This window comes from Petromyzon marinus, chromosome 66 (assembly GCF_048934315.1).
Source record: "Petromyzon marinus isolate PM22_M1 ecotype Great Lakes invasive population chromosome 66, UKy_Petmar_22M1.pri1.0, whole genome shotgun sequence".
Taxonomy (NCBI): domain Eukaryota; kingdom Metazoa; phylum Chordata; class Hyperoartia; order Petromyzontiformes; family Petromyzontidae; genus Petromyzon; species Petromyzon marinus.
This window is the reverse complement of record NC_133732.1, coordinates 987,780-1,010,480: the sequence shown is the minus strand read 5'-3', so window position 1 is coordinate 1,010,480 and position 22,701 is coordinate 987,780. Positions and strand designations below refer to the sequence as shown.

The following is a 22,701-nucleotide window of genomic DNA, read 5'->3' as shown; positions in this document are numbered from 1 at the left end:
TGGATGAGTGTGTGTGTGTGTGGGTGAGTGTGTGTGTGGGTGAGTGTGTGGTTGAGTGTATGAGTGTGTGTGTAAGTGTGTGGATGAGTGTGTGAGTAAGTGTGCGGGTGAGTGTGTGTGTGTGTGGTTGAGTGGATGAGTGTGTGGGTGAGTGTGGATGAGTGTGTGTGTGGGTGAGTGTGTGGGTGAGTGTGTGGGTGAGTGTATGGTTGAGTGGATGAGTGTGTGGTTGAGTGGATGAGTGTGTGGGTGAGTGTGTGTGTGTGGGTGAGTCATGTAGCCCGCATGCCCAGCCACCGCATGCCGAAACAGCTTTTGTTCGGCCGGATTGAGGGGGCTAAGCGGGCGCGGCACGGGCTAGAGAAGAGATGGAGTGATGTGGTACAGGAGGACGTGGAGCTGAGTGGACTTGCCGATGACTGGTACCAGCGGTGTCAAGATCGGCCTCTGTGGAGGAGGCTCGTGAAGGACGCTACTGGGCAGTTGGAGGCAGTCGCCCTCCAGTAACAACGGAGGGCGGAGGAGCGACGCTCAGAACAACGAGCGGAGCGCCGGGTGGCTAAAGCACAGCAGGTTGGCACAGTAGGGGGCACAGGTGGTGCATCAGCCAGTCATCTCAGTCAGTCGACCCGTGGCACCTGGGTCTGCCCCGTGACCTCCTGCCAGCGGGCGTTCGACACTTCACGTGGCCTCAGGGTGCACATAGCCTGGCACAAGCGCCGTGGTGACGTCACCGCCACTTAGTGGCGAATGTCGGTTGTAGTTGTGGTTGAGTGGATGAGTGTGTGTGTAAGTGTGTGGATGAGTGTGTGAGTCAGTGTGTGGGTTTAGTTTAGTTTATTTAGTTTATTTATTTTGGTATAGCTCTGTGAGCCATTCGGCTCTTGAATCGGGTGCAACCACAACAAACAAAAAAACAAAAACACGAACAAGAAAACATCTTAAAGTGACTATGTGACTGTGCAAACAGAACATCCATGGAAAAAAACAGCAAAATATTCCTGAAAAAAGCACCGTACGCCAACGCTGTGTGCAAAAAATCCCAGTGGGATGCAAGTCAAACAACAACAACCACAAGACAACTTAGATTAAGGCCGTCAGTCTAACTCCGTAACTACAACAAACAAACATGGCCAAACCAAAAAACTTTTCGAAAGTGTGTGTAGGTAAGTGTGTGAGTGAGTGTGTGGTTGAGTGTGTTTGTGAATGGTTGAGTGTGTAAGTGGGTGGGTGAGTGTGGTTGAGTGGATGAGTGTGTGTGTGTTGGTGACAGTATGAGAGCATGTGTGTGTGTGGGTGAGTGTGTGGTTGAGTGTGTTTGTGAATGGTTGAGTGTGCGGGTGAGTGTGTAAGTGGGTGGGTGAGTGTGGTTGTGTGGATGAGTGTTTGTGTGTGGGTGAGTTACATATACCTGAGCAGTGTGCTTATGACCGGCTCCAGTTTAACAGCAGAGGTCTCACTCAGAATCAGTCGAGCGGCAATATCTTTTCATCGGTTGTGTAACGCTGTGTGGAAGCTACCTGGTCTGTCGCTCCGCACTAAGCTTCAGGTCTTCTCGGCCACGGTCATTCCCTCCCTTCTCTACGCTTGCGAAACGTGGATCCCCCTAATGAAACATCTTCGCCGGTTAGAAACATTTAGGCTAGCCTGCCTACGATCCATCCTGGGTTTAACCAGGCTGGATTGTGTGAGGAGCTCACAAATCCTTGAAAGATCTGGGCAAGGTCCCATCGGTGAGCTCTTCCGGCAGGCAAGGCTGTGTTGGCTGGGTCATGTAGCCTGCATGCCCAGCCACCGCATGCCGAAACAGCTTTTGTTCGGCCGGATCGAGGGGGCTAAATGGGCGCGGCACGGGCTAGAGAAGAGATGGAGTGATGTGGTACAGGAGGACGTGGAGCTGAGTGGACTTGCCGATGACTGGTACCATCGGTGTCAAGATCGGCCTCTGTGGAGGAGGCTCGTGAAGGATGCTACTGGGCAGTTGGAGGCAGTCGCCCTCCAACAACAACGGAGGGCGGAGGAGCGACGCTCAGAACAACGAGCGGAGCGCCGGGTGGCTAAAGCACAGCAGGTTGGCACAGTAGGGGGCACAGGTGGTGCATCAGCCAGTCATCTCAGTCAGTCGACCCGTGGCACCTGGGTCTGCCCCGTGACCTCCTGCCAGCGGGCGTTCGACACTTCACGTGGCCTCAAGGTGCACATGGCCTGGCACAAGCGTCGTGGTGACGTCACCGCCACTTAGTGGCGAATGGCGGTTGTTGGTGTTGTGTGGGTGAGTGTGTGGTTGAGTGTGCGAGTGTGTGACTAAGTATTCGAATGAGTGAGTGAGTGTGGGTTCTATTAGATTCTGAATACGAGGTTCTAAACTGGGTCACCTGCTGGATTCTATACTGGGTCACCTGCTGGGTTCTATACTGGGTCACGTGCTGGGTTCTAAGCGATTCTTTCCCCCCCATCTATCGTGATAATCGATTCTCCCTCGGCAACCCCCACAGAAATCCTCATTTTAAAAAAATCACTAATAGTGTTGAATGACTAGGAATTGATTCCTTTTAAAGGGCCGTTAACAGTGGAATCGCTAGGAAATAATAGAAAAACGACTCGTTAAATCGATCCAGGCGTTACCACGGTCGTGTCGCCTCTCCATATAAGGTGGTGCGCGAGGGCAGACGTGACGTCATCGCGTTCTAGGAGGTGGGACCTTAACGTGGTGACGTCATCGGAGTGCCGGGGTAGGTGGAATGTACGCGTTCAGACGTCACGGACAGAAAGGGGTTCGGCTCTCTGTTCGCGTGACGTCACGGCGCTCGCAGCGTGCGCTCGACGTGCATCGGTGACGTCACCAGGTTAGGTTGGGTGTGAGCGGATGACGTCACGGGAAGTGGTTGTCGTCTCTGATAATTAACAACAGGTTCTGTTAAGATGTTAAACACCAAATAGTCGATACTGTACCTCCTGCGATGAATCGAGTACTGCATGTGCCACACACACACACTGCTGCTGGTGGTGAACATGCAAACAAAACATGCTCTGATAATCATCATATGCACGCATTCTCTTTGAAACTAATTGACCTGGGGGCCGTCCATGAATGACGTCACGCGCCTAGGGGGAAGGGGGAGTTTGATAAATGTGACGTCACATCAAAATGCGCAACTTTAAATACAGACGCGTTTCTACTTAATTGAATAGACTTTGTTAATAAATGTGTTTCGCCTACAACATCAGAGTGCAGCGCCACATTAAATACGCACTACAATGACATTTGAAGCATGGTTTATTTTTTAAATAGAAATATTTTTTTGGGGAGGGGGGCAGAGCTTTGTGACGTCATATTTGAGGGGGGGTCTGACTTGTGACGTCATGTGACGAGGGGGGGTCAAAAATCGTCCAAAATCGCGTGACGTCATTTATGGACGGCATTCTTGAAGAACCTCGTCTCAGCTGCGAGTGTCAGGCCAGAGAACAGGGCCACAAGGTGAACTGTACTAAGAGAATGGCATTCATAGCTCGCGGTGAGCAGCTATTACATTGGGACACCCACGCACCAAACCTCCTACCCACCAAACCTCCTACCCACCAAACCACCTACCCACCAAACCACCCACCACCCACCCACCCACCAAACCACCTACCCACCAAACCACCTACCCACCAAACCACCTACCCACCAAACCACCTACCCACCAAACCACCCACCCACCAAACCACCTACCCACCAAACCACCTACCCACCAAACCTCTCACCCACCAAACCACCTACCCACCAAACCTCCCACCCACCAAACCACCTACCCACCAAACCTCCTACCCACCAAACCTCCCACCCACCAAACCTCCTACCCACCAAACCTCCTACCCACCAAACCACCCACCAAACCTCCTACCCACCAAACCTCCTACCCACCAAACCTCCTACCCACCAAACCACCCACCAAACCACCTACCCACCAAACCTCCTACCCACCAAACCTCCAACCCACCAAACCTCCTACCCACCAAACCTCCTACCCACCAAACCACCTACCCACCAAACCTCCTACCCACCAAACCTCCCACCCACCAAACCTCCTACCTACCAAACCTACCCACCAAACCACCCACCCACCAAACCACCCACCAAACCTCCCACCCACCAAACCTACCCACCAAACCTCCCACCCACCAAACCTCCTACCCACCTACCTACCCACCCACCCACCTACCCACCCATCCACCCATCTACCCACCCACCTACCCACCCATCTACCCACCCACCCACCTACCCACCTACCCATCTACCCACCCACCTACCCACCCATACACCCACCTACCCACCCACCTACCCATCTACCTATCCACCCACCTACCCACCCACCTACCCACCCACCTACCCACCCACCTACCCACCCATCCACCCACCTACCCACCCACCTACCCACCCACCTACCCGCTACCTACCCACCCATCTACCCACCTACCCACTACCTACCCACCCACCTACCCACCCACCCATTCACCCACCTACCCACCCACCTACCCACCCATCCACCCACCTACCCACCCACCTACCCACCCACCTACCCACTACCTACCCACCCATCTACCCACCTACCCACCCACCTACCCACCCACCCACCTACCCATCCACCTACCCACCCATCCACCCACCTACCCACCCACCTACCCACCCACCTACCCACTACCTACCCACCCATCTACCCACCTACCCACCCACCTACCCACCCACCCACCTACCCATCCACCTACCCACCCACCTACCCACTACCTACCCACCCACCTACCCACCCACCTACCCACCAATCCACCCACCCACCTACCCACTACCTACCCACCCACCTACCCACTACCTACCCACCCACCTACCCACTACCTAACCACCCACCGTATTGTTTGATGTTATGACGCTCTGACCTCGTGCCCCCTACTGGACATCAGTGACACAAAGAGCTTCACAGCTCATCCGATTCCGTTTCCGGTGTGGGAGGGAGGGGGGAAGATAAATGGGGGATGACGTCACGAGAATAGGAGGGAGGGGGGGGGGACCCTGGGGGGGACCCTCCCACACCACGTGACGCGGATTCTCGCGTCACGTGGCCCGGAGGAGCGGACTTCCGGAGTGGGGGGTTCCCGGTGACTCCGCTGGCGACTCAACAACACCAGCAACAACACCAGCAACAACAACAACAGCGACTCAACAACAACAACAACAGCGACTCAACACCAGCAACAATAACAACAACAGTGACTCAACAACACCAGCAACAACAACAACACCAACAACAACAGTGACTCAACAACAACAACAGTGACTCAACAACACCAGCAACACCACCAGCAACAACACCAGCAACACCAACCACCACCACCCTCACCACCAACACCACCACCGCCTACACCACCACCCCCCCACCACCACCACCACTGCGACTCACCAACACCACCCTCACCACCCTCACCACCACCACCCTCACCAACACCACCACCACCCCCCCACCACCACCACTGCGACTCACCACCACCACCACCCCACCACCACAAACACCACCACCACCAACACCACCACCACCCCCCCCACCACTGCGACTCACCACCACCCCACCACCACCAACACCACCACCACCACCCCCCCCCCCCACCACCACCACTGCGACTCACCACCACCGCCACTGCGACTCACCACCACCACCACCCCCCTCACCACCACCATCACCACTGCGACTCACCACCACCCTCACCACCACCGCCCCACCACCACCACTACCACCCCCCCACCAGCACCACCACTGCGACTCACCACCACCACCTTCACCACCACCCTCACCACCATCACCACCCCCACCATCACCCTCACCAGCACCATCACCACCACCAGCACCACCACCACCACCCTCACCACCACCCTCACCACCATCACCACCACCGCGAGAAGCCCCCAGCTGAAGAGGCCTCCCCAGTCGCCGCGTGAGTCTCTGCGTCTCCCACCCACACACCGCCAATCGCATCCCGTGCCGTCTGCGGCAAACTTAGTGCCGATTGTTGCTGCCCGCCTGCCGTTAAAGCTGCTCAGAGACTCATAGACTCAGAGACTCATAGAGACCCATAGACTCACCACACAAAGACTCATAGAGACCACACAGAGACCCATAGACTCACCACACAGAGACCCACAGACTCACCACACAGAGACCCATAGACTCACCACACAGAGACTCATAGAGACCACACAGAGACCCATAGACTCACCACACAGAGACACACAGACTCACCACACAGAGACCCACAGACTCACCACACAGAGACCCACAGACTCACCACACAGAGACCCATAGACTCATCACACAGAGACACACAGACTCACCACACAGAGACCCACAGACTCACCACACAGAGACCCACAGACTCATCACACAGAGACCCACAGACTCACCACACAGAGACCCACAGACTCACACAGAGACCCATAGACTCACTTACACAGAGACACACAGACTCACACAGAGACACACAGACTCACCACACAGAGATCCATAGACTCACCACACAGAGACCCATAGACTCACCACACAGAGACCCACAGACTCACCACACAGAGACCCACAGACTCACCACACAGAGACCCACAGACTCACCACACAGAGACCCACAGACTCACCACACAGAGACCCATAGACTCATCACACAGAGATCCATAGACTCACCACACAGAGACCCACAGACTCACCACACAGAGACCCACAGACTCACCACACAGAGACCCACAGACTCATCACACAGAGACCCATAGACTCATCACACAGAGACCCACAGACTCACTCACACAGACACACACAGACTCACCACACAGAGACCCATAGACTCACCACACAGAGACTCATAGAGACCACACAGAGACCCATAGACTCACCACACAGAGACACACAGACTCACCACACAGAGACCCACAGACTCACCACACAGAGACCCACAGACTCACCACACAGAGACCCATAGACTCACCACACAGAGACACACAGACTCACCACACAGAGACCCACAGACTCACCACACAGAGACCCACAGACTCATCACACAGAGACCCACAGACTCACTCACACAGACACACACAGACTCACCACACAGAGACCCATAGACTCACCACACAGAGACTCATAGAGACCACACAGAGACCCACAGACTCACCACACAGAGACCCACAGACTCATCACACAGAGACCCACAGACTCACCACACAGAGACCTACAGACTCACCACACAGAGACCCATAGACTCACCACACAGAGACACACAGACTCACCACACAGAGACCCACAGACTCACCACACAGAGACCCACAGACTCATCACACAGAGACCCACAGACTCACCACACAGAGACCCACAGACTCACCACACAGAGACCCATAGACTCACCACACAGAGACACACAGACTCACCACACAGAGACCCACAGACTCACCACACAGAGACCCACAGACTCATCACACAGAGACCCACAGACTCACCACACAGAGAGCCACAGACTCACACAGAGTCCCATAGACTCACTTACACAGAGACACACAGACTCACTCACACAGAGACACACAGACTCACCACACAGAGACCCATAGACTCACCACACAGAGACCCATAGACTCACCACACAGAGACCCACAGACTCACCACACAGAGACCCACAGACTCACCACACAGAGACCCACAGACTCACCACACAGAGACCCACAGACTCACCACACAGAGACCCATAGACTCATCACACAGAGATCCATAGACTAACCACACAGAGACCCACAGACTCACCACACAGAGACCCACAGACTCACCACACAGAGACCCACAGACTCACCACACAGAGACCCACAGACTCACCACACAGAGACCCATAGACTCATCACACAGAGATCCATAGACTAACCACACAGAGACCCACAGACTCACCACACAGAGACCCACAGACTCACCACACAGAGACCCACAGACTCATCACACAGAGACCCATAGACTCATCACACAGAGACCCACAGACTTACACAGACACACACAGACTCATCACACAGAGACCCATAGACTCACCACACAGAGACCCATAGACTCATCACACAGAGACCCACAGACTCACCACACAGAGACCCACAGACTCACCACACAGAGACTCAGACACAGGCTCAAAGACTCAGACTCATCACATAGAGACCCATAGACTCACTACACAGAGACCCATAAACTCGCCACTCATAGACTCACCACACACAGACTCATAGACTCACCACACAGATCCATAGACTCACCACACACATACTGATAGACTCACCACACACAGACTCGTAGACTCACCACACACAGACTCATAGACTCACCATACAGATCTATAGACTCACCACACACAGACTCATAGACTCACCACACAGATCTATAGACTCACCACACACAGACTCGTAGACTCACACGTGTGTTTGTGTTTCAGCGTTGTGATGGCTGCAGTGATGATGACGTCATCCGATCTGGTCACGAAGGAAACGCAACTCAACCTGAATTGTGACACATCAACAACATCAACAACATCAACAACGACGACAACGACAACATCATCGTCATCACCCTCAACACTCGCATCAAACTCAGCAGCAACATCAACAACAACAACATCACCACCATTATCCACACCAGCGTCACTATCAACAATACCACTTCAACCATCAACACCATCGCCACCACTGCACTCGGGCCAACAGGCAAACCCAAGGGTACAGGCGGTGCCCCCGCTACAATCTCGCCTACAGCCCACGCAACAGTCATCCTGTCCCCCGAACCCAAGTCTACAGGCAGCCCCTAAGCTGCCCCGAGACCAACAGGCGATGGCCAAGGCACAGGCGGTCGGTCCCCTACAGGCCGAGCTACAGTCAGCCCCTCGACCGGCCTCTCCGCCGCACCCCGAACAACAGGCAAACCCCTCGCTGCATTCGGTCTCTTGGCTGCAGCCGGAGAGGCCGTCGCCGAGGGTACAGGCCGTCTCCCCACTGCGGTCGAATCCGCTCCGCGCCACTCAGCCCCCGACTCGAACTCCGCCACAGCCCAACTACGGACTACGGGCGTGCTCGCCGCTACACCCCGACTGGCGGCCGCCTCCCGCGCTACACCCCGACCGGCGGCCTGGTGAAAAGTCGCCGCCTCCTCCGCTGCACTCAGGCTTCCAGCCGGGCCTACGCTCGTACGACAACAGCACAGCGGCGGCGTCATCAGCCTCTCCCTCACAGCCAGACCACAGGTTACAGCCGGGCCTACGCTCGTACGACAACAGCACAGCGACGGCGTCATCAGCCTCTCCCTCACAGCCAGACCACAGGTTACAGCCGGGCCTACGCTCGTACGACAACAGCACAGCGGCGGCGTCATCAGCCTCTCCCTCACAGCCAGACCACAGGTTACAGCCGGGCCTACGCTCGTACGACAACAGCACAGCGACGGCGTCATCAGCCTCTCCCTCACAGCCAGACCACAGGTTACAGCCGGGCCTACGCTCGTACGACAACAGCACAGCGGCGGCGTCATCAGCCTCTCCCTCACAGCCAGACCACAGGTTACAGCCGGGCCTACGCTCGTACGACAACCCCATGCCGCGTTCAGACTCTCCGCCACACCCGAGCCAGCAGCCGGCCGCTCGCCTGCGGGGGCACCGACGGTCGGGCAACGGCCCAACGGCCTCGCCGCCGGCGGCCTCGCCGCCGCAGGCCGGCGGCGGTTGTGAGCCGCCGCCGCCGCCGTTCCCTTGGCAACTGGACCCCTTCGCCGCCCCGGTCCCCCGCAGAGCTTCTTCCCCCGGCGCCTTGGAGCGCTGGGCCGAGGCGTCACCGGCACGGTCCCTCGGGAACGCCGCCGCTCGTCCCCCGGGAATTCCGGCTCCCGACCCCGTGGAAGTTGCGCCCCGTTCCTGGAGAATTCCGTGCCCGTCTTCCTACCCCAGAACGCTGGCAGCGGCCGCACGGGGTATGCCTAGCGCTGCGTGGGGGGGGGAGCCCGAGTCTTCGGCGGGGATCTCTGAGCCTTCCCGGGGAGGCCTCTGGGCGGCTTCACCGCGGACTCCCGGAATTCTGTCCCGCGAGAAGTCTCCCGGAACGGCGACCCTGGGGCTCCTGGAGAAGTCTCCCGGAGCGTCGACCCCTCCCCTGGGGCCTTGGGAGAAGTCTCCCGGGACCCCTCCCCTGGGGCTCCGCGAGAAGTCTCCCGGAGCGTCGACCCCTCCCCTGGGGCCTTGGGAGAAGTCTCCCGGAGCGTCGACCCCTCCCCTGGGGCTCCTGGAGAAGTCTCCCGGAGCGTCGACCCCTCCCCTGGGGCTCTGGGAGAAGTCTCCCGGAGCGTCGACCCTTCCCCTGGGGCTCTGGGAGAAGTCTCCCGGAGCGTCGACCCCTCCCCTGGGGCTCCGCGAGAAGTCTCCCGGAGCGTCGACCCCTCCCCTGGGGCCTTGGGAGAAGTCTCCCGGGACCCCTCCGCTGGGGCTCCGCGAGAAGTCTCACTACCACTACAACTCCTGTGGCACGTCCAACTCATTCCTGACACTTACAGCAACAGGACAACAACAGCTGCAGTACCCACAACAACAACCACAACCACAACAGCTGCAGTACCCACAACAACAACCACCACAACAACAGCTGCAGTACCCACAACAACAACCACCACAACAACAGCTGCAGTACCCACAACCACCACAACAACAGCCGCAGTACCCACAACCACCACAACCACAACAGCTGCCGCAGTACCCACAACAACCACCACCACAGCCACAACAGCTGCCGCAGTACCCACAACCACCACCACAACAACAACAGCCGCAGTACCCACAACAACAACCACCACAACAACAGCAGCTGCAGTACCCACAACAACAACCACCACAACAACAACAGCTGCAGTATCCACAACAATCACTACAACAGCTGCAGTACCCACAACAACAACAACCACCACAACAACCACAACAACTGCAGTACAAACAGCAACAACAACCACAGTACACACAGCAGCAGCAACAACAACCATCGCCGCTTTACACACCACCACAACAACAGTCGCCACAGCACACACAGCACACACAGCAGCCGCAACAACAACCACAGTACACACAGCAACAACAACAACCATCGCCGCTTTACACACCACCACAACAACAGTCGCCACAGTACACACAGCCAGCACAACATTCATTGCAGTACACACAGCTGCAGTGCACACAGCAACAACCACCACAACAACAACCACCACAGTACACTCAACAACAGTACGCACAGCAGCCACAACCAAATTGCACGCAACAGTCGCCACCGCCAACACAACAACCATCACCGCAGTACACACAGCAACAACAACAACCACAACATTTGTCACCGCAGTACGCACGGCAGCAATCACCATTACAGCCTTCACCGCAGTACACACAGCAGCCACAACAGCAACTGAATTATACGCAGCAAACACCACGACACCAACAACAATATCACGCACAACAACAACAGCAACTATCTCCACAACAACAAAAGTACACACAGGAACAGCAACAGTTGTACACTCACCAGCAGTACGTTCAGATGGATTACACACCGCAATCACAACAACCATATGCACAACAGCAGACCCACGAGCAGCCGTACTCCCAGTACACTCAACAACAAGCATACACACAGCCACCACAACCACACTCATTGCCGCAACAGTCGCAGTACACACAGCAGCAGCCAGATCACATTCAACATTCGCAGTACACGGAGGAACAGCAGCAGCAGTACATCCAGCACCGTCAGAGCTTACCGCAACAGTACTACACGCAGCAGCAACAGCAACCACCACAACAACCACTACAACAGTCGCAGTACGCACAACCACAGCCGCACTCGCTCCAACAGCCATCGCCCACACGATCGCAGCAAGCTATGCTGCAACCAAAGCACAGCCCGCAACAGTCGGACATACAACCGTCGGCGCTACTGCAACAGAAGCAGCAACAGAAGCAGCAACAGCAGCAACAGCCTTTCCCGCAGTACCAGCAGTACCAGCAGTACTTACAGTACCAGCATCATCATCGGCAGCAGCAGCAGCAACAGTTTACACGGAAACTGTCGGCAACACTACAGCAACAGCGTCAGCAGCAGCAGCAGCTGGAGACAAACTTGAACCAGGAGCTTGTGGAGATGCGAGACTCCTACGAGGATGGTGAGACATGGAAACACGAGGAGAGATGCACAGAGAGACGGAGACACGGGAACTTGGGGGTAGGGACACACGAGGAGAGATACACAGAGAGACAAGAAGACATGGAGAGAGACACACAGAGAGACATGGAGAGAGACACAGAGAGACATGGAGAGAGACACACAGACACACAGAAAGACATAGAAAGAGACACACAGAGAGACATGGAGAGACACACAGACATACAGAGAGACACACAGAGAGACACACAGAGAAACAGAGAGAGACATGGAGAGAGACACATAGAGAGACACACAGAGAGACACACAGACAGGGAGACACTTGGAGATGGAGATAGGGAGATACGAGAGAGACACATAGACGGGGAGAGAAGGAGACATGGGGACAGGGAGACATGGAAATATACACACAGTAAGACAGGCAGACGCGGGGATAGGGAGACACAGGGACATGTCTCTGCTATGTTTGCTGTGTTCATATGCCTTCGTCTCCCTGTCTCCCCGTGGGTTTCCGTGTGTGTCTGCGTCTCCCCGTGTCTCAGCTTTGCTTCGCCACCAGACGCTGCGTTTCCAGGCCCTGGTGGAGGAGACACAGAGACTTGGGGAGACACGGGACAAGCTGAGACTGGAGGTTTGCGATGCGGAGACGCGGAGACACCGAGATACGGAGACACGCGGAGACATGGGTGTCATGGTGAATGCCACTACAACTACAACTATCATCACTACCACCATAACTACCACGACAACTATTACAACTACCATCGCTTCCACTACCACCACTGCATTTACTACAACTACCACAACCATAACTACCACGACAACTACTACAACTACCACTGCAACTACCACCACTGTATTTACTACAACTACCACAACCATAACTACCACGACAACGACTACAACTTCCACTACCATCACTACCACCACTGCACTTACTACAACTACCGTCACTACAACTACCACCACGACAACTACTACAACTACCACCACTACCATCAGTACCACTGGCAATGAAAGATGGCTGCCTTCATGCAGCCATCTTTGTCAAGTGAGAAATCACGACGAATGCTTTCAATATGGCGACCGAACATCGATTATCGATCTCCCAGTCTCCGGCGTAACAATAAAAACTAAGCCAACGGGCCTCTTCAGAGCCAAACAACGCATCAGGCAGGTCCTGGCACAAGGATCATCCAACTGAACATTGAGGGACTTTCCCAGGCGAGGGACGAGTGTCTCGCGATTGTAATGAAAACCCACAACATTGATGCCCTGACGCTCCAAGAAACCCACGTCTTTGATGCCCCTACATGTCAGTCGCTGCCGCGTCCATGGATGCAACCTCACGATGAGCCATTACCACCTGAAATATGGTTTGGCCATATACATAAACACTACGCCTTTCCACCAACTGCAAGAGAAGCCACCTACACCACCAGCATCAAGATAGGGGAGCTGCACATCACCCACGTGTACAAAGCCCGCTCATTCAAAATGGCCAAAGCCAGCGCTCCCAAGTGGACCAATCCCAGCCCTATACGTTGGCGACTTTAACAGCCACCGTACTATGTGGGACTATGCAGTAGATCAGGCCGACGGCGAAGACCTCACCGGACTGGATGTCCGCTGAAGATCTGCAACCTGGTTGTCGATCCCAAGCAGCAAGCAACTCTCCACTCCGCTTGCTGGCAACGTGACTGCAACCTGGACCTCTCGCCTTCGTTTCCAGAGATCAAAGTGGGAGCACACTTCACGCATTCCGCAAACTACTCCCAAGTGTCCCCAAAAGTCAGCATGGGCCCATCATCACCCACATCATCACCATCATCGAAATGCCCGTGATTCTGTCTAAACGATTACCAATGTGGAACCTGGTCAAAGCTGACTGGGACCACTAAAAAGAGGCTGTAGAGAGAGTGGCGAGTCAAATTATTGCGACACCAGGATGCTATCACCGTTTTGTTGGCCTCCTTACTGCAGCTGCCAATGAGAGCATCTCCCAAGGCTTCCAGTAACAATGCACTTCCTGCTGGACAAAAGAGATCCAGGAACTGCTTCCGACAGTGTGACCAGTCTGGCAACCCACAGATTGGAAAGGCCCTGCCTCTCAGCCAGATGCCAGCGTTAGACTGAGTGCGTTGAAGGCCTCGACTTCACACACTTCAGAACACAAAATGACTTCTCGACAAAATATTAAGCGAGAGATCCATTGCCAAATTACACCGGACATTGGACTCAATTTCTTCACAAGACCCCACCTCCATCAGCACAGAGGAAGTGAGGGACGGTCTGGCTGCAATGAAGAAAGGCTAGGCTGCTGGCAGAGATGGTTATCCCCCCGGAATTCCTCCATTACTTAGGCCCTAAGGGACACCAATGGCTGGAATACCTGTACATCAAAACCATGAAAACCGGATGCATCCCAAAAGTATGGCGGGAGGCGATGGTTCTTGCCATACCCAAACCGGGCAAACCAACCGATAACCCGGGAAGCTATAGGCCAATATCACTCCTGTGCACGGCCTGTAAACTCCTGGAATGCATCATCCTCCGGAGAATCAGCCCCCTCGTCGAGTCAGTGATCCCCTGAAGAACAAGCAACGGTGATTTCGGCCAGGACGCAGCAGTTGCTGTGACGAAGTTTTGGCCCTTGCAACGCAGATCGAGGCCGGATTCCAGAAGAAAGCCAAGACCTGCATGGCCTTTGTGGACTTGTCATTGTCCTCCGACACAGCCTGGATTAAGGGCTTGATGTTGAAGCTCACAAGGACCATCCTTGGCCTCGAAACAATAATCCTGATATGGACGATGCTGAGCAATAGGCGCCTGCCTCTGTCTGTAGGTCCGGTACTGGCGCCGACGCTCTTCAAATATCCGCACCGGTGACATGCCGCCAACTGGGTTATGCAAATTTGTATACCCGTATGACCTTGCCCTCGCAACGCAAGCAACCACTTTTCATGACATCGAATCCACTCTGAGCAAAGATCTAAACACCCGAGGGTGGAATATTTCCAGAAATGGAGGCTCAAGTCCAGTCCCCACAAAACAAGTCGCTGAATTTTTCTTCTTGGCAATGTGAGCGCGAAGCGCACCCCCCGAAAGTGACCTGTGGCAACGCCGTGCGACACGACGACCCCACTCTTACCTCGGAGCGAAGCGGGCCTGTACACAGATCTTACACGGCCACTTGCTTAAGATAGCCGCCAAGACCGAAACAAGGGTAGACCTGGTCCGGAAACTTGTAAACACAAGCTGGAGGGCATCAGCACCCTCGGTAAAGCCGCGGACATCAACGATGGCGCTTATGTACTCTGCAAAGCCGAATACTGTGCACCAGTTTCGACCAGAAGTAGTCACCACTCGACTTGTTAATGTCCGACTGAACACTGCAATTTGGTGGTGTAGCACTTGAACCCTCAAGTCGACCCCAACTCCATGGTTGCCTGTGCTGGCACCAAATCTCTCCCCCCACCCATCTGCTGCAACCCTCCGGCAAGTCCTGCGAATCGATGAAAACGGTCATCCATTCACAGGGACCTCGATAAGAGTCCTCGTCATCGCTTGAAGTCACGCAAGTCCTTTTGGACCCATGCGCTTCACCTTAAATAATAATAATTCACGAAGCGTATGGTCCACACCCTAAATTGTATCCACACAAACCAAGGCAGATGCGGATACCTGATGCACAAATTGAAAGTTAAAAACTCTCCGGCATGCGACTTTGGTCATCCAGAACAGACTGTGCAACATTTCATGACACAATGCCCGACCCACAAATGCGAAGTAGATATTACTCCTCTGTTCCTGACGCAGTTATCTGGCTTGACCACCTGAATGTGAAATTGTAGTTGTAGCTCTGCATCTACATCAGCCATACAAAAGAAGAGAATTACAACTACCACCAATAGAGTTACTAAAACTACGACCACTCCTACAACTACCATCATCACTACTACTACAACTGCCATAACCACCACTACTATCACGACAACTACCATTACAACTACCATCACCAAAGTACAATTTGCTGTGGATGGAAAATGTATTACTCGGTCTCTTTGCATGTCTCTCTCCCCGTGTCTTTATCCCCATGGATCTATCCCCGTGTCTCTTTCCCCGTGTCTCCACCTCTCTCCCCGTGTCTCTCCACGTACGTGTCAGATGGAGGAGGTGTGGAGATTGCGGAAGCTGTGTGTGGGACTGCAGGTCTCTGTGGCGTGTGTCTGCAGAGAGCTTGACCTTCTGGGAGACACAGGTACCGGATTTTATTTCATCACCACCCTCGAGATAGGGTGACTTTAATGTCCGAGCCGGTCATGACGCAGACACCTGGTCTGGAGTGATTGGAAGGCATGGGCCAGATCAGCTCAATAACAATGGTAGGAGGCTGCTAGACTTCGTTGCAGCCCATGGACTTGTGAGAGTGATTTGGCGGGTGATTGTGTGTTTGTGTGAGTGAGTATGCGGTAGTGTGTAGTGGTTAGCGTGCTGTATTTCAAATCCGGTGACCCAAGTTCAATTGCTGCTCATGGCCAACACCAGTGACGATTATCTGTACCGATCCTGGGCCTCCTCTAGTTTGACTTGGCCTCAAATGAGTACCTGGTGCGATGTGAAAACATCTCCACTCAGGAGACAAAGGTGGTTAAGAGTGGTGCTGGCCACCCAATCCCTGGTGTGCCATGCCGGCCTTCATAGGTGCTCGCTAACAGCACTTGCCCCAACAGTCTGTTGAGGCTACACGGTGCATCTTTGTTTTGTCTGAGTTGTTGGTGATGTTTTTTAATGTCTGGATTGTGTGAGGAGCTCACAGATCCTTGATAGAATTGGGCACAGTCCCCATCATCGGAGATGGAGCTGATGCGTCCGCCCATGTCTCCGTGTATTCCTTAGGGATGCCCTTTGACCCGGATGTGAATTCAAACTTTCATGACAACATGGGTTACCCTGGACACAAGCTACCTCGAGTGAAGACAGGTGAGCGATCCGATTGACAGATTCACGCAAAAATATCAACCAAAGCGTTTGCAAGATTTTCCGTAAAGTTCCGTTGTTTAAAATATGGCCTTACCTTCTTCGAAATAATGTCGCACGATGTCAATATTTTTTGCGAGAACAAACACAGGACGTGACATCATAGGAAGTGCCGCTATAGGCAGTGGCATCGCAGAAATTACGCAAAATGTCGTCATGTTCTTGGATAATTCTAAACAATTATATATCTTGATCTTTATGATTATTATTGTTTTCCCACGTGCGTTACCCAAAAAAGCCTCGCTAAGTCTCCAGAAGGGTTCTGAGGGGGGGGGGGGTGATGATTAAATAATTAGGCTTTAGCCTTTCCGGCAATAACATAGGTGTTGTGTTCAGATGTTCAAACACCAAATCGATAACGGTTATTGCAAGGCATCACCAAGTCTGCATCAACCACACGTCGTGCTTGTGGTGAAACACGCAAACAAACGCGCTTTAATAATAATTTTAACGCGTAGGCCTTCGCGACCAATATTATTCATCGTGAACGTTTTTTGGGTTATATCGCGTTGTTCACAATCGTGTACGCATTGTCTTTCAAACTGATTGGCCTGCACCAGAGATAGCCACCTTTATGGGCGACCGAGGAAGCTGCTGGGCAGTTGGAGGCAGTCGCCCTCCAGAAACAGCGGAGGATGGAGGAGCGACGCTCGCAACAACGAGCGGAGCGCCGGGCGGTTAAAACGCAGAGAGTTGGCACGGTAGGGGGCACGGGTGGTGCATCTGCCGGTGATCTCGGAGAGCCTTCGACACTTCACGTGGCCTCGAAGTGCACCTAGCCTGGCACAAGCACAGTGGTGACGTGCGAATGTAGGCATGGGGGTAGGTGGTGCAGCACTGAGCATGCCGTGCTACGTACCTTAACCCGTCCACCCCCCCTAGGTCGACTCAGTCTCAACTGAGTACCTGGCACGGTGTGTAGTGTTGCGTAACCACCGGGGAGACAAAGGCGGCCGGGTGGTGTAGTGCTGGTCACCCACCCCACCACAGTGGCCATCGGCTCTGCTGCTGCTGCTGCTGCTTGTTACTCACAGCACTTGCACCCCGACAGTCTCTCAAGGCTACACGGGGGACCTTTGCCTTTGTGTGCACATGCAGTGGGCCACGTGAAGCCGAAGGCGCGCGTGGACGGGGCGGAAGAGGGGGAGAGCGTGACGAAGTTGGAGGAGGAGGAGGAGGAGGAGGCGGTGGCGGCGGTGGGAACGGCGGAGGCGGTGGAGGCGAGCTCGTGGAACTGTATCTACTGCACCTTCGCCAACCACGGCAGCCTCCCGCACTGCGAGCTCTGTGAGATGCCCCGGCCAGTGTGACGTGGGGAGGAGACACTGGGAGACACTGTGAGACACTGGGAGACACTGTGAGACACTGTGAGACACTGGGAGACACTGTGAGACACTGGGAGACACTGTGAGAGATTGGGAGACACGGGGGAGCGTAACAGGGAAAGACTAGGAGACACGGGGGGAGACACAATGTGATACACGAGGAGACACTGTGAGACACGGGGAGACACTGGGAGACACTGTGAGACACTGTGAGACACGGGGAGACACTGTGAGAGATTGGGAGACACTGGGAGACACTGAGACACTGGGAGACACTGTGAGACACTGGGAGACACTGGGAGAGAATGGGAGACACTGTGAGACACTGGGAGACACTGGGAGACACTGGGAGACACTGGGAGACACTGGGAGACACGGGGAGACACTGTGAGAGATTGGGAGACACTGGGAGACACTGTGAGACACTGGGAGACACTGTGAGACACTGGGAGACACTGGGAGACACTGGGAGACACTGGGAGAGAATGGGAGACATGGGGGAGCGTAACAGGGAAAGACTAGGAGACACGGGGAGACACACTGTGAGACACGGGGAGACACTGTGAGACACTGTGAGACACGGGGAGACACTGTGAGACACTGGGAGACACTGGGAGACACGGGGAGACACGGGGAGACACTGTGATACACGGGGAGACACTGGGAGACACTGTGAGACACTGGGAGACACTGGGAGACACTGGGAGACACGGGGGAGTGTAACAGGGAAAGACTCGGAGACACGGGGGGACACAATGTGAAGCGGGGATTTGACACGGTTGGGGGTGGGGAGACAGGGGGGGACGCGGGGAGACAATGGGAGACACTTTAAGACACCCTGGGAGACGCAGGGAGACACTGGGGGACGAATTGAGACACTGAGAGATACTGGCATACATAGTAAGACACTGGAAAAAACTGAGATGGGGAGACATTGGGAGACACGGGGAGATATTGTGAGACACGGGGAGACACGGGGAGACACTGTGATACACTGTGATACACGGGGAGACACTGTGAGACACTGGGAGACACGGGGAGACACTGTGAGACATTGGGAGACACTGGGAAACACTGCAAGACACTCAGACAGGGAGACTTGGGGAGATAGTGTGAGAGATGGAGAGACGGCACGGTGAGGGAGGAGACACGGGGAGGAGACACGGGGAGGAGACACGGGGAGACACTGGGAGACACTGGGAGACACGGGGTGACACTGGGAGACACGGGGAGACACTGTGAGACACTGGGAGACACTGGGAAACACTGCAAGACACTCAGACAGGGAGACTTGGGGAGATAGTGTGAGAGATGGAGAGACGGCACGGTGAGGGAGGAGACACGGGGAGGAGACACGGGGAGGAGACACGGGGAGGAGACACGGGGATACACTGGGAGACACTGGGAGACACTGGGAGACACGGGGTGACACTGGGAGACACGGGGAGACACGGGGAGACACGGGGAGGAGACACGGGGAGAAGACACTGGGAGACACGGGGAGGAGACACGGGGAGGAGACACGGGGAGGAGACACGGGGAGGAGACACGGGGAGGAGACACGGGGAGACAGTACGAGAGGGCTGTACACACCGATCCAGTTGTATGGTTTTCTTCCTGCATTTGTCTGAGACCAAGTTTAATTGTATATTCCAATTTGTTTAAGCAATGCTGTGTGGATGTGTAAATGGGAATGGTTGCCCATTATCACGTGCGTAGTGTCTGTCTGTTGAACTTCTGTCGCACCGTCCGTAGCCAACTGTGCCAATCGGAGGTGCGGGGGAACGGCAACGAATCAAATGCAGCAAGCAGTTCTAAACAAATGTGTTTGTCAGTGTAGGTGATTTACAAGTGGATAACTCCAGTGGCTTCCTGATATCGGAAGGAAGAGCATTCCAGACGGCCACAGAAGCGGACCTGAAAGCGTTGCGGTGACCGTCTTAGTTTCGATGGTTCTTCGCGTGTTTTCGAGCAATACTTTCCACAGCTATACCCTCGACTAATGTTGACTACCTCGCCTGGTGTACAAGAGGTCGTGGGTTCGATACCGACACTGACAATGCCTGCTGCTGCTGTGTGTTTGGAGTCTGCTTGTTCTCTCTCTCATCATCACCACGGTGGCTAGGAGATGTTGACTACCTCGCCTGGTATACAGGAGGTTGTGGGTTCGATACCGACACTGACGATGCCTGCTGCTGTATATTTGGAGTCTGCTTGTTCTCTCTCTCATCATCACCACGGTGGCTAGGAGATGTTGACTACCTCGCCTGGTGTACAGGAGGTTGTGGGTTCGATACCGACACTGCCTGCTGCTGCTGTGTATTTGGAGTCTGCTTGTTCTCTCTATGCCGGTGGTCGTGTAGATTTTGTCTCCGGGTCCTCCGGTGTCTCCGTCCATATTTAGAATCGACGTGCGTTCAGATGTTTTGGCTGCTGCTGTAAATGTCCACGTGATTTACCACATCGGTAAGCTGATATCGTTTGTGGCCAGGTACCTGCTAAAATAAAACAAATAGTTTCGTTTTAAGAAACGCGCGCAAATACGTAATTTCGGATAGTCCCTATCAATGTAATGCTAAAAATGAGCGCTGTTTCAGACAGTCAGTTATTCCTCCAGGATAAATAAAGATTCTGATTCTGACAATACAACCCACCTATACAACTGTTTACAATAAAACTTATTATAAAGAACATACACATTAAAACAATCGAATAATTATTCAAAACAGATGCAATTAACCCAAACCTGTCAACCCATAAGTGCCATTACAGACCAATTCAGACCTCATTGATCACCCCGTTCCCTTATAAATGGCAACGTTCATCCTACAAAGTCGCATAACAAGGGAGAAACACAATCAAATAGACAAAACATTTTTTTAAACTTAATTTCCGTGTACAATAATACGGGTAAACCACATGGGTTGACAGTTAATCTTTTCTGCTGCACGTTGAAATGCCTGGAGGGGCGATGTGGAGGCGTTGCTGTTTCACTTTGGGGATGCCCTGACTTCGTCGCTGATCAGGATCAGAATCTTTATTTAGACCAACAGCAGGAGGAATCTGATCAGCTATGAAGCTCTTCTGAACAGATGCCCAGTCGCAGATGGATGGCACTGCGCTTTGTTTGATGTTCGCATGCCGCGCGAAAATTCGATTTCGCTGATCGTAAACAAAGCAAAAACCGGTCCACAATTTGCCGATTATTGTGTGAATGTAAAACTTCGTAAACCAGCAATGGGCACTCGATCACAATGGCAATACCTGTCAAGTGTATGCTTTCGAGTAGCATGTCCTATTGCATCTACCAATTCCCTTGAGCAGCAATGTTGATGATTGCCTTCCGCACTTATGATTTGCAATACTAAATAAGTCTACGTGTTCAACTCGCTGTCATTCGTATGTAGCAGATCACTTAAGCGGCAGGGTGTGTGGGGGGGGGGGTGTTTGATTATTATTTTTATTATTTCCCAGTGCTGCAAAGATGGCACAAGAGTGTTCAACGTGTTCAATTGTGGCAATACCCATTCCATGCGAAGGCATCCCATAGTGTGCATAAGCGGCTACGATTTTAATTTCCCGGCTCGCTTTTAAGGCATGGGGTTCTGGGTGCGCTCGGGCGAACGTGGCGGTTGCGTTGTGAGCCCGGGCAATTAAACAGGAATGCGAATACGCCTGTGCTGGTTGGTTCTCCTTGGTGACTGACTCAGCGGCAGCGGCGTTGTGAGCGAAGCGACTTTGGTTGTGGGTCCCGTAGAGCCTCGCTTCACGGACGAGTTCGGGAGCCTCAATGTTTCGCATATTCGCGAGTTGCGAAATGTCGTACTGGATGCATCCAGCAGATGAGCGATCATTCGGTAGATTATCGATCATTCAGTAGATCATCGATTATACAGTAGACCATCGATTATCCGGCGGCTTCGGAGTGGAGGGGGTGCCGGATTTTCAAAAAACGTCAGATAATCGCGACGAATCGTTATTTAAAATGGCTAATTTTTGCACTTTCTTGCATAACATGTTTTTAAGTGTTGTGTTTATGTTCTGTAGTGTTTAAAATGTGTTTCCTATGTGAAATTGGCTTTAAATAAACATACAAATAGACGAAAATAAATATCCATTAAAAAGTTA

At 53.7% G+C, this 22,701-nt stretch overlaps 1 protein-coding gene across 1 annotated transcript; it reads left to right on the top strand.

The window, feature by feature from the left end:
• Positions 1-8,856: 8,856 nt before the first annotated feature.
• On the top strand, positions 8,857-22,701 carry LOC116956606 (uncharacterized). Its single transcript, XM_032978319.2, has 5 exons — positions 8,857-12,209; positions 12,751-12,902; positions 16,376-16,469; positions 17,108-17,191; positions 18,347-22,701. The coding sequence occupies exons 1-5, from the start codon at positions 8,858-8,860 to the stop codon at positions 18,556-18,558; spliced, it is 3,894 nt and encodes a 1,297-aa protein (XP_032834210.2). The 5' UTR covers position 8,857; the 3' UTR covers positions 18,559-22,701.